Consider the following 13,680-nt stretch of genomic DNA (forward strand, 5'->3'; position numbering starts at 1 on the left):
TTTATTTTGAAACCAGGTCTCACTGAGTTGCAGAGGGCCTCACTAAGTAGCTGAGGCTGTCTGTGAACCACGATCCTCCAGTCTCAGCCTCCAGAATGCTGGGATTACAAGCATGCACCACCACACCCGGCTGATTTTTGTTTTGCGTTCTTCTTTTTAATATAGGGAGTCATGTCATCTAAGGATATAAATCATTTTACTTTCTTTACAATTTGGATGCATTTTGATTTTTTTTTCCCTTACCTAACTGTTCTGGTAGAACTTCTTATACAGTGTTGAATAGCAATATTGAAAGTGGACATCCTTCTCGCTGGGCATGGTGGCGCAGCTTGTAATCCCCGTGCTTGGGAGGCGGAGACAGGAGGATCACGCAGGTTAGAGGCCAGCAGCGTTGGCTTAAGAGACCCTGTTTCCAAATAAAAAAATATAAAATACCCGGGAGTGTAACCCGGAGGTAGAAGGGCTTCCAGGAACCCCAGTACCACCAGAAGAAGAAGAAGAAGAAGAGGAGGAGGAGGGGGAGGGGGAGGGGGAGGAGGAGGAGGGACATCCTTGTCTTGTTTCTGTTTTTAGAGAGAATTCATTCAAATTTTCACCATGAAGTTTCATGTCAGTTAATCTGTTTTTATAAATGACCTTTATAAACATTGAGGAAATTCCCTTTATTTTTAGCTGTTTTAGGCTTTTTAAATGCAAGCTCTTTTTTTTTTTCCTTCATCCCCACAGTACCATTTAAAAAACCTGATCCTCAGTGCATAGTTCATGGCTAAATGTTCAACAAAGGTTTTCTTTTTTTATTATTCTTCAGTGCCTCTAACTGTCTGCCTACTCTAGCTTGCATTATTTAACTTTGAGGCTTTGGGTTCATTTCCTGCTTAAACACATGTCTTTTAAAACATTGAATATCGGCCGGGCGTGGTGGCGCACGCTTGTAATCCCCGCGCTTGGGAGGCAGAGACAGGAGGATCGCGCAGGTTCGGAGCCAGCCGCACGCGCTCACTTAGGAGACCCTGTTTCCAAAATGAAAATGTAAAAAATAGGTCTGGGAGTGTAGCCCGGAGGTAGAAGGGCTTCCAGGAACCCTAGTACCACCAAAAAAATAATAATAATAAATAAAATAAAATAAAACATTGAATTATCAAATTTGCTTAAAATGAATGTTTTCTGTTTTCTATTATTTCTGCTTGCTGTTTCTAATGCTGTTATCCCTCATATCTATTAAACTATTATAAACCATTTTTAAGTTAAAAATAAAATTCTCATTGATTCAAACTCACTATAGAAGATTATCAAGAGTTAAGTCTATGTGTAGGGAATATAATGTTGATTTTTTAAATAGATGTTTTACATAAACCCCCTAAACAGCTTTATTTAGGAGTTTTAGCATGCTTCCAACTACAATATACTTTTTTGTGAATATGTTTTACTAAGTAACCTAACTGACTTGCTTAAGAGGGTAGATTTTTTTTTAAATGTGGTACTAATGATTGAAACCAGGGACATTCTACCTCTGAGCTACACCCCCAGCTTTATTTTTTTATTTTGAAGCTGTATTTCATTAAATTGCTGAGGGTCTCACTAAGTTACTGAGGCTAGCTACAAACCTAGGATACTCCTGACTCAGCCTCCCAAGTATTGGGATTACTAGCATATGTCATAATGCCCAACTAGGAGGGTAGATTTCTTTTCTTTTTTTTTTTTTTTAATCACCTTGCTGGGCGTGGTGGTACATGCTTGTAATCTTAGTACTTGGGAGGCTGAGACAGGAGGATCACAGGTTTGAAGCCAGCCTCAGCAGCTTAGTGAGGCTCTCAGCAACTTAGTGAGACCCTGTTTCCAAATAAAATATAAAAATAGGTCTGGGGGTATAGTCCAGAGGTAGAAGGCCCCTGGGTTCCACCCCTAGTACCAAAAAAATAAATAAAATAAAAAATCATTTTAAAAATGTATAGTAAAATATAATTGGTAAAGTCCTTAATGTTAAGTGTCATTATTTAGCTTTTTTTATTCTATGTAGTAAAATTATTGTTGTTATTTTTAGTGCATTGTAATTATACAGCATACTGAGCATACTGAGGTTTAATGTAATAACATATAAGTTCTCGGATTTCCCTGTATTTCCCTCCATGTGTCCCCCCACACACATGTTAGGAGATAGTAATACCTTCACATGTTGCCTTAATTATTAAGCTATCCTTTTTAACCCTCCTTCTTCTTCTTAATTTCCTCCCCCATCTTCTCTATTCTGTAAATCTCTCCCTCGTTATTTAGAGTTTCTTATATTTTCTCTTTTCTCTCAAGCTTCCACAAATGACATATGAGAGGAAACATTTTACTCTTGATTTTTTGAGACCGACTAATAACTTAGCGTAGTGTTCTCCATTTTTCTGCAAATGACCTAATTTTATCTTTTGGCTGATCAGAATTTCATTGTGTGCATATACCATATTTTCGTTATCCATTCATCTGCTTACAGACACCTGGGTTGGTTTCATAATATGACCATTGTGAATTGTGCTACTATAAAGGGATATATATATATATATATATATATATATGTATGTATGTATGTATGTATGTATGTATGTATGTATGTATGTATCACTGTGGTATTCTGACTTTTGTGGAAAGATACCAAGGAGTCGTCCAAGTATAGGTAATATGTTGATTTCATTCCTAGTTTTATGAGAATCCTCCAAACTGATCTCCATTACAGTGGTACTAATGTACAATCCCACCAACAGTGTATAATAGTTCCTATTTTCTCACATCCTATCTGGCATATCTCTCTCTCTCTCTCTCTCTCTCTCTCTCTCTCTCTCTCTCTCTCTCTCTCTCTCTCTCTTCCTCCCTCCCTCCCTCCCTCCCTCCCTCCCTCCCTCCTCTCATACTGGGTTGGAACCCAGGGGCATTCTACCTCCAAGCTACTTCTCAGCCCTATTTTTTATTCTTTATTTTGAAACAGGGTCTAAGTTTCAAAATAAGTAGCTGAGGCTGTCGGCAAACTGCAGTCCTCTTGTCTCAGCCTCTTGTCTCAGCCTCCCCAAATGCTGGGATTACAATTGTGTACCTCCACGCCCAACTTTGTATTGTTTGCATTCTTGATTGTTATTACTCTAACAGGTGGAATTTCAGTATAGTTTTGATTTACATTTCCATAATTGCTAATGATATTGAACAGTTTTTCATAAATTTATTGGCCAGTTGTATTTTTTCTTTTGAGAAGTGTCTGTTCAGTTCTATTGCCCATATTTATTCCTCCCACCATTGTTGTACTAGGGATTGAACCCATGGGCATTCTACCCCTGAGCTTTACCCCAGCCCTATTTTATTTTAAAACAAGCTCTTACTAAGTGCTGAGGCTGTCCTCAAACTTGTGATCCTTCTGTCTTAGCCTCCCTAGTACTGCGATTACAGGTGTTTGCCCCTGTACCTTGCTGAGTTACTTGTTTGTTTTTTAGCATTAGGGTGTGTGTGTGTGTGTGTGTGTGTGTGTGTGTGTGTGTGTGTGTGACAGACACACACACACACACACACACTGAGGATTGAACCCAGGAACATTCTTCATCCAAGCCACACACACCCCAGCCTTATACTTTATTCTTTTTATTTTGAAACAAGGTTTCACTAAATTGTAGAGGGCCTTACTAAGTAGCTGAGGCAGGCCATGAACCTGCAATATTCCTGCCTCGGCCTCCCAAGTATTGGGATTACAAGTGTGAGCCACCATGCCTGAATTTTTTTAGACAATAGAGATATCTAAAAAGCTCCTATACTTCAGGTACTTCCTAAGAGGGAGATGTAGACAAATATAAGAAAGGCTATTTTGCCATGTTGAGGTCTCCATTATAATTGGTAAGAGGGGACCTTAGAATAGGAATACTTAGGGTATCTGTGAACTCAAAAATTATTTATGTGTAAACCTTTTTTAAGGAGAGTGTTTATAACTTCAGATTTTTTTAGATATGTATGACTATAAATGGTAAAAATTATTACCCTAGAAATTCAGCAATATACCAACTCAAAATCTCCTTCCCCTAAAATTGCAGAGATTTCAACCATCTGTATGTGTAAGGGCTTTGCAGTGCTTCATGAGAACCAAACTTCTTAGTAGGACATGGCTTCATAAGTGTCAGAGAGAGCTGGGCATGGTGTAATCCCAGTACTTGGGAGGGTGAAACAGGAGGATTCCCAGGTTCGCAGCCAGCCTCAGCTACTTAGTGAGGCACTCCACAACGTAGACCCTCTTTTAAAAATAAATAATAAGAGAGCCGGGCATGGCAGTGCACACTTTTAACCCCAGCATTTAGGAGGCTGAGGCAGGAGGATTGCAACTCAGTGAGACCCTGTTTCAAAAAAAGAATAAAAAATATGACTGGGGGTGTTGCTCAGAGGTAGAATGCCTCTGGGTTCCACCCCCAGTACAGCAAATAAATAGCGCTAGGGGTGTAGCATGGAGGTAGAATGCCCCTGGGTTCAGTCTCCAGTACCGCATAAAGATTTCAGAGAATGTGCCATATACTAATTTTAGTTTTGAAAACCAAATTTTAGCTGTTTTGTAACTCAGTAAAATCCATATAGAGAAATGTATTTTATTCTTATACAGAAACAAAGCATATTTCCATAGTTTTAGAAATTAGTTCTGAGCCCGTTTTGTGGTCTACTAATAGGCCTAAAACCACACTTTAAGATTAGAAAATTAGCCAGGCGTGGTGGTGCATGCTTGTAATCCCTGCACTGGAGACAGGAGGATCGCACAGGTTCGAAGCCGGCCGCCCTGGCTTAAGAGACCCTGTTTCCAAAAATAAAATAGGTCTGGGAGTGTAGCCCGAAGGTAGAAGGGCTTCCAGGAACCCCAGTACCACCAAAAAAAAAAAAAAAGATTAGAAAATTAGCCAGGCGTAGTGGTACGTACTTGGGAGGCTGAGAGAGGAGGGTCACAGCCAGCCTCAACTATTTAATGAGACCCCCTGCAATTTAGTAAGACACTGTTTCAAAATAAATAATTTTTTAAAATATGGCTGGGGGGTGTGGCTTGGTGTAGAATGCCTCTGGGTTCCATCCCCAGCACCACACACACACACACAAAAAAAAAAAAAAAGAAAAAAAAAAGAAAATTACACTATAGGTCAGCTTCTACTTGTGTGGCTTATATACAAATCTAGAAGCTATTCTCCAGCATTCCTGTAGTTTTCCTGCACTGAGTTCATTACGATGATTGATTTTTGTTTTCATACCTCATTTTCTTTTAGTATTACCTTTCCTTCTTTTCCTTCTCTTACCCCATCTCCAGCACCTCACAACAGTTAATTCTCCAAATTTGCTATAACCAACTGTGGTAGCTATAAAGTGTTGTTATATTCATTGTAATCCAGTAGTTTTATTACTCTTAAGAATATGTAGAGAAACTTAATTTAAAATGTTGTATTATTCTTTAGATTTTTTAGTGAATTTCTTGTTTCTTTTGAATGTTTGTTCTTTAGAATTAGTAAATTTAATTAGCATCTAGCTATATGGAAATAGAATTTATACTAAATGTTGCTGAGGGAACTGAACCACACCCTCAGAATATGCAAGTAAACTAACAAACAAGGCTTAAATATGAGAGGTAAAGCCAATTTTTTCAGAATTAAAGTATGGAATGAAAGTTGTTTGCTGTGGGGATTTTTTCCTCCCTTATCAGAATACAGTCATTTTTCTTAAATGTTATAATGTATATGTCTCATAATGTCTCTACATCTTATTAAACTGGTTATGTTTCAGAATTATATAATAGATTAATAGTAAAATAACCATTATTTCCTATATTTTAAAGATTTAAAGTCTTGCATTTATTAAGAATCTAGGATTGGGGAATGTAGATGAGTGATAGAACATTTGCCTGGTTTGTGTGAAGCCCTGGCTTTAATTTCCCAGCAGAAGAACTTAAGAATTGGTGCTTTGATTATAGTTTTAGCATTTCTTTATTTTGCTTATTTACTCCTTACATACGGGGTAGACAAGGAGAAAATGTCATTTTTTTCTAGAGCAGGATCCAGACTAGTCTGACTCCGTTTGAAGTCATGTCCCATTGCTCTTAGAGTAAAATCGAAATTCTTTACCTGGCCTACAGGTCCATACATGAATCTGGCCCCCTACTTGCTTCTCCCACTACTCATAACCTGATGCTCATCATTTTTTACATTTTATATGCCAAGGCAGTTCCAATCTTAGAGTACAGATTAGTGTAATAGTTTGTGGTTATAGTGCTGTCCTTTTTTGTTTTCTTTATAACATTTACTGTTACTTTAAAAAAATGTTGTTGAATTGTTTCTTTTCTACCTTTTTACCTTTGAGTGGAAGCTCAAACTAAAATATAAAGAGAAAGGATCTTGTTTTCCCTATATCCTTTGTATATAAATCCTAGAACATGACTCGGTAGATGTAGTCATCAAGTAGTTGTAGAATTAACTGCTTCATCTATAAATATTGTGTTCTGAACACTATCTTAAAGGATTTGGGGCTACATGTTTTTATTTTGCCTCAAAGTTGCCTTCATTTTAGTATTTCCACTTGTTCAGTTTTATCATATTTTGCTAGTTGTAATAAGCAGTAATATTAATCTCAAAATATAGAATTGAAATCTCATTTTTGACAGGTTGACTTTGGCAGAATACCATGAACAAGAAGAAATTTTCAAACTTAGACTAGGACATCTCAAAAAGGTATGTGAAGCATATATTAGATTTTTAGTTTAATTTGTTGCCACAGTTTATGAAAAGTTGTGTTCTAAGACTATTTCAGAAGCCAAAATTTAAAAGATCCCAAATATAGAACTTAAAAAAAAAAAGATAAAATGTGATGCTTTATGTTGAATATATTAAAATAACTTTCCTTTACTTTGGAGTAACTTTAAATGTACTGAGATACTGATATACAACGTCTCCCTAGTGCAGTGATTCTTGGCCAAACCTAACAGGATGTTTAGATTACCCCATTTAAGTACCACTTTTGGATATAAAATGTTTTATTTTTAAGCTAAAGTGTAAAATATATTGTTTGTATTCATTTATAATAAATTGAAATAATAATTACAAGTAGCAAACTTAATTTTTGGCTTGTATTTTAATATTTTAAATGCTTGCTTAAACATTTTGATTAAATTGTGTGCATAAAAAACTTAGGAGCCTAACCATCCATAATACTCTAATTTTTTCACATAAAATAGCAAAATTTGAATTACTTTCTGATGATGATGTTTTATATGTTTACCTTATTTTATGAATATTTGTTATATAAAATCCAAAAACTTACTGTATTATAGTAAATTTTTATAACATAGTTTTATACTTGTTTGTAAACTCAGAAATTGAGTCTAATGTTTTTATAAGTCTTAATTTTAATTCATGCTATTACTAAGAATAGTATTAAGAGTAGATTTTCCTCCAAATGAAGTTACTGATAGATTTAACAGTTCATTTTTTTTGACCCAGTTTTTTATTTTACTTTCTGTTTGTCAAGTTATTAAAAATGTAATAGATTAAAGTATAGGTAGAATGGAATCAAACTAATTGATGACAGTATCTATGAAGTCATCTTCCTTGGGGTGGGATGAGGTGTAGGAGAAGGAAATTCATTCTGGTAGCAGCAGATATCACACTATATACTAATTTGTTTGAAGAATGTTATCAATATGCTGGAGACCACTGCCATCTGATTATAGAGAATAGGAAGAATATATAAATACTTTACATATGTATATCTCTGTTTATGTGTACATATGGATATATGATATATAATTTGCATCAGAGTCTATTTTGCCATAGTGCCTATGCCACTGCTCAGAAAGCTTCAATCTAAATTACTTGAACATTGAATTTTAAAATAACTTATTTTGGTCTTCTTTTTAAAGACCATCTAATTAATGACTATTTTTCCTGCTCTTTTGAGATAGACAGCAGATGAAGCTATAGAACTGTAATAATAGTTCTAAAATCATAACAGAAGTGTAAAATGGAACTATAAAAGAGAGAAGAGGGGACTTTTACTACAAAATGAATCACATGTGTTTGCATGCTCACTTCCATCTATTTTAATAATGAATTCAAGCCAGGCTTGATGGGGCACGCTTATAATCCCAGTACTTGGGAGGCTGAGACAGGAGTATCACAGGTTTGAGGATAGCTTCACCAAGTAGTGAGGCTCTCATCAACCCAGCCAGATTGTTTCCCTCCCCCCCACCCCTTAATTAAAAAAAAAAGGCTAGGGGTATAGTTTGTAGTTTGAAGGTTGAATGCCCTCTGGGTTCAATCCTCAATTCCATGCCCCCCCCCCTCCAAATAAAAAAGCCAGATGTGTTGTTGCATGTTTGTAATCCCAGTATTTGGGAGGCTGAGACAGGAAGATTGCATTGCAGGTTCATAGCCAGCCTCAGCTACTTACTGAGACCCTGTTTTGAAATAAAGAATAAAAAAATAAATGAGGTGGGGGTTGTAACTTAGAGTTAGAATGGTCCTGAGTTCCATCCCCAGTTTCCCCCCCCAAAAAAAAAAGTATAAGGGCCTATGCTTAATGTCCCATATAAAATTGACCACTTACTTTATAACCAGCCTTTAGTGATAAAGAGATATTGAGTATATACTTAGTTATATTAATCCTTTTACTAAGTATATAGTTAGAACTTTGCCTGGAGAATTTTTTTTTTCACATAAAATAGCAAATTTTGAATTACTCGTTCTGATGATGTTTTACATGTAAACCTTATTTTATAAAAATTTGTTATATAAAATCCAAAGTTTGTAAGCAGTTAAATTTTACGTTGTTTGCATTATAAAAATAGAATTTTGAAAACTTCAGAGGAGGGTTTTTGTTTACAGTTGGTTGGCTGGTGATTGGTTGGTTGATTTTAAAGCTTTTCTGGTACTTTGGAAATACTTGGTTTCTATTAAAATACTTTTATTTTCTGATGTGAAGTATACTTAAGCATCTAGCTATTATATAAACATTTGAAAACTTAATAGAATATCTTGCTCTCTGTTCTAACCTTTGCATTATATATCTTTTTTCGCAGTGTTTGAGTTATACACTGTACATATGAATTCATTCTAATAATTGTCCTTTCCATAATCTTTTTCCTGCTTTATTTCAGTGCTTTTGAAATTTATTGAGCAGTCTTAGGTTTCTAACTATATGTTCTTAGCCAATTTGCAATGTAACTTGTCTTTGACCTCCGTCATGGAATGTTTTGGGAAAATGCTGAAACATATCCTCATGTTTTGAATACTCACATTTTCTTTTGAAAGATTATTTTGGGTAAGAAGAATGAATGCATTTGCTAGCAGTACATGCAGAGAATAAAATTGAGCAAGTAATGTCAATTTAGAGAAAAAGAAAGTAGCAGTTGTATGCTTACTACTAGGCATTTTTGAACTGTACAATTAAAAAACAAGCAGTAAGTTACATGTATTAAAATAGGATTCTAAAGCACAGTTTAAAAAAGGTTATCAAAAATAAGGTTTTTCTGAGCCAGGTGTGGTGGTACACGTTTGTAATCTCAGTACTTGGGAGACTGAGACACAGGAGGAATCAACAACATGTAATATGTCAATTTAGGGTTTAGTTTTAGAACCTGCCATTCTCTTGTATTAGCAAAGTTGACTGACTGTTTTTTCTCTCTTTAATAAATTAACTTTGTTTATTTATTTATTTATTTATTTATTTATTTATTTATTTATTTTTGGTGGTACTGGGGATGGAACCTTTCTACCTCCGGGCTATACTCCCAGACCTATTTTATATTATTTTTATTTGGAAACAGGGTCTCTTAAGCCAGAGCTGCTGGCTTCAAACCTGTGTGATCTTCCTGTGGGGATTATAAGCGTGGGGATTATAAGCATGGGGATTATAAGCGTGTGCCACCACGCTCAGCAAATTCTTAACTTTAAACAGAATTATTTCTTAGATTAAATTTGTTAGCAGTGAAGTACAAATATTCACTGAAGAAGTTCATGTAGTATGAATTTAGGAGAATAGAAGGGTGTGTTTACTTTTTCTTGAGATGGATAATTTATGGTAGGCATTTTATTTCATAATGATACTAATAATAATCAAATAAGTAAACTGAAATTTGAAAAAGCTTATTTACATTGAATAAAACCAACGTTCAGTTCATATTTTATGCTACTCTGTTGTTAGAAAAATAAGCCAGGTATGGTGACAGATGCTTGAAATCATAGCATTTGGGAGGCTGAAGACAGGAGGATTGCAGTTAGTGAACAACCTCAGTGACTTAGTGAGACCCTTTGCAACTCAGTGAGACCCTGTTTCAAAATAAAGAATAAAAAATAGGGCTGGGAGCCGGGCGTGGTGGTGGCACATGCTTGCAATCCCAGCATTCGGGAGGCTGAGACCGGAGGATCGCGGTTCACAGACAGCCTCAGCTACTTAGTGAGGACCTCTGCAACTCAGTGAGACCTGGTTTCAAAATAAAGAATAAAAAAAATAGGGCGGGGTGTGTGGCTTGGAGGTCGAATGCCTCTGGATTCCATCCCCAGACCCACCAAAAAAAAATATATATATATAGGGTTGGGGTTGTAGCTCAGGTAGAACACCCTGGGTCCAAACCCCAATACACCCAACCTACACACACACACACACACACACACACACACACAGAGTAAATGTAAACTTTATCTAAGGGCTTATTAGATTTGCCATCTGGGATTAGGAAAAATCACTATATAGCATTGTGCTTTTCCTACTGTATTAAGAAGATATTGAAATATCAATATTTGGTTGTTATTAGTTTATATAAGTCATTGCTCACTCATTCATAAGTGATTTATTTTTATACTATGCCTACTCCAGACATGATTCACATTCTCATTTCAAGAAACTGCATGCTACTTTTTACCAATTTTGAAGTTTTAAATGTGTGTGTGTGTGTGTGTGTGTGTGTGTGTGTGTGTGTGTGTATTTGTGTTTTCCTGGGGGTGGAACCCAGGGGCTTTTCTACCTCCAGGCTCTACTCCCAGACCTATTTTATATTTTATTTGGAAACAGGGTCTCACTAAGTTGCTGAGAGCCTCAATAAGTAGCTGAGGCTGTCTGCAAACTGCGAACCTCCTGTCTCAGCCTCCCAAGCACTGGGATTAAAAGTGTGTGCCACCACCCAGCTAATTGTTTTTTCTAGTAGATATCAGTTTTAATCTTTTGAATGCCAAGGTCTTCTGTATATGCTTTTCTAAAGTTATCAGCTGGTGAATAATGAAACCAGAGCTTAAACTTTTTTTTTACTTCTATTTCAGTGCTTTATTTCTAGAACTCTCTTGAATAGCAAGTTGATTCTTTGTACTCAGAAGAATTAATTTACTTGTAACTTTCAATGTATATCTCTTTAAGTCTTTAAGTGGTGGGAATATTTGCTTTTCAATTTTTTTCTTTTCTTCTTTTTTTTTTTTTTTTTTTTCCGGTACCTAGGATGGAACCCAGGGGTAATCTACCTCTGAGCAACACACACCCCTGCCCCCCTGCGTGCGGCTTATTATTTTTTTTAATTCTTTCTAATTTCGAAACAGGGTCTCTCTCAGTTGCAAAGGGCCTTGTTTAGTAGCTGAAGCTGTCTGCGAACCGTGATCCTCCGGTCTCAGCCTCCTGAATGCTGGGATTACAAGTGTGCGCCACCATGCCCAGCTTCAAATTTTTGAAGACATGGTATTTCATTTTTTTATAGAGAAGTTTTATTTAATTATTCACACGTTTTCATTTTCTCTCATATATTCCCTTCCTTGAAAATTAGGTTCATGCCGGGTGTGGTGATGCATGCTTGTAATCCCCGTGCTTGGGAGACGGAGACAGGAGGATTGCGCAAGTTCTACCCTGTTTTCAAATTTTTAAAAAAGTATAAAAATAGGTCTGGGAGTGTAGCCCGGAGGTAGAAGGGCTTCTATTGCCTAGAATAATTATTATTAGGTAACACTGATTTTTCATTATAAGTTTATTTTGAGAAGTCAGTACTTTTTGTTTAAAAATGCACTCTCTAAATTAATTTTTTAATTTAAAAATATTTCATAGAACAAAATAGGCCTATATAATGCCATATATGGAAACTATACAAATTATTCCTAAAAATATTTCAAAAAGTAACTTTTCTGTGCCGGGCGTGGTGGCACACACTTGTAATCCCTGCTCTTGGGAGGCGGAGACAGGAGGAACGCGCAGGTTCAAAGCCAGCCTCGCTGGTTTAAGAGACCCTCTTTCTAAATAAAATATAAATAGGTCTGGAGTGTAGCCCGAAGGTAGAAGGGTTCCATCTTCAGTACCACCAAAAAACAACAAAAAAAAGTTTTTTCATTAAGTCAAAGTTACTAACAAGCCCATTTTATGTATCTGCCCCATGCAGAATCTGGGGGTTTAAGGAAACTAACCATATGCCAGTTGATCCTATTTTAATAATAGTCTGTGATAAATTCTAGTTATGGGAAAACTCTCTTTGTGATTTGAGAAATCTACTAGGTTGTTTATATAATGCAGGAGTTGAAGTCAACCATGTGGATATATTTTCGGGGATTGCTACTAAACACATAAATGAAAAACAAGTTCCTTGTAATAGTCTCTCTATTGTCATAATACTTTATAAAATATATAAATTACTAATTATAATTAGTAAGCTGATGAGGAAATAGAATTTTTAGTTATAGGTATAATAACACTGCTTTTTACTCAAGGTTGTGGTATGAAGAGTACATAGATATATGTTTTTTATTTTTTAGTTTTCAAATTTTGTCATCTTTTTTATTTTAAGTATTTCTTTACTTGGAGAAAATGCATATGAATAGTTTTAACATTTTATCAAATATTAAATAGTACAGTAAGGATGGACCTTAAAGTGTGTGTTTTGGTGTGTCTGTATGAGAGTATGTTTATTTGAGTTATAAACCCTAAATATAAATGCCAAAAGTTTTATTGGAAAAACATAACCAATTTGTGATTGAAACAGGATTAGTCAAGAATCTTCAGCACCAACACAAATGTATCTTTGCCAGACGGAAGGAATCAGCTAAACAATTTACAGTCATCTCAATCTCTACTAAAACAAAAATCACATCCAACATGCCACCTGACACCATTTCTTTCTCTCTCTTTCCTTTGCTCCTTGCGATGTGGCATTCATCTCTCCTTGTGCCTCCGTTCTGAAGAGATAACAGTGTAGCAACAACTCTGCCACAGAAATCCTGTTCTCTGACCGATATTGGCACCTGCAAAGAGAAACAACCAGTAACAGGCAGCAGCAGCATCAGTATTAATCTTCCATGATGAAATCTTTACAGGTCAAGAACAAGTACACAGCTCTTTTCTCACTCCTTCACAGTGGACCATGCAACTAGTTGAAATGGAAGACAGTGGATTGTCTACAAGCCCTTTGAACAGTGGAGAAAACAGGGCATTGGTTTTAGGTGAATTGACCCCCAAGTATTCTTGAAGTTTAATATCCCCCTTTGATTTATCTTTTTTTAGAATACCATAGTCATCTGGTTTAGCAAACCTTGTAGAATGAGCAGAATTCATGTGTGTGACATTTCTTGTCACTTTAGGTTTGAATGAACATAATGGGCTAATAACTAAAAAGCTAACTCTTTAAATCTGTTTCACCTCTCTGTTTATGGCCATGACCCAGAGAAATCTTTTTGAGAATCATTCTCT

General features: G+C 35.9%; 1 protein-coding gene across 1 annotated transcript in view; it reads left to right on the forward strand.

Moving 5' to 3' along the window:
* Positions 1 to 13,680, forward strand: part of TLK1 (tousled like kinase 1) — a gene marked incomplete at both ends in the record, with an annotated part of 144,283 nt that overhangs the window by 105,145 nt on the left and 25,458 nt on the right. Inside the window, one exon of the mRNA XM_080689060.1 lies at positions 6,638 to 6,704. Within this exon, the coding sequence (XP_080545186.1) occupies positions 6,638 to 6,704 (67 nt within the window). The remainder of the gene's footprint in view (positions 1 to 6,637; positions 6,705 to 13,680) is intronic.

The sequence above is a fragment of the Muscardinus avellanarius genome (assembly GCF_963383645.1).
Source record: "Muscardinus avellanarius genome assembly, chromosome: 2".
In the NCBI taxonomy this organism is placed as follows: Eukaryota; Metazoa; Chordata; class Mammalia; order Rodentia; family Gliridae; genus Muscardinus; species Muscardinus avellanarius.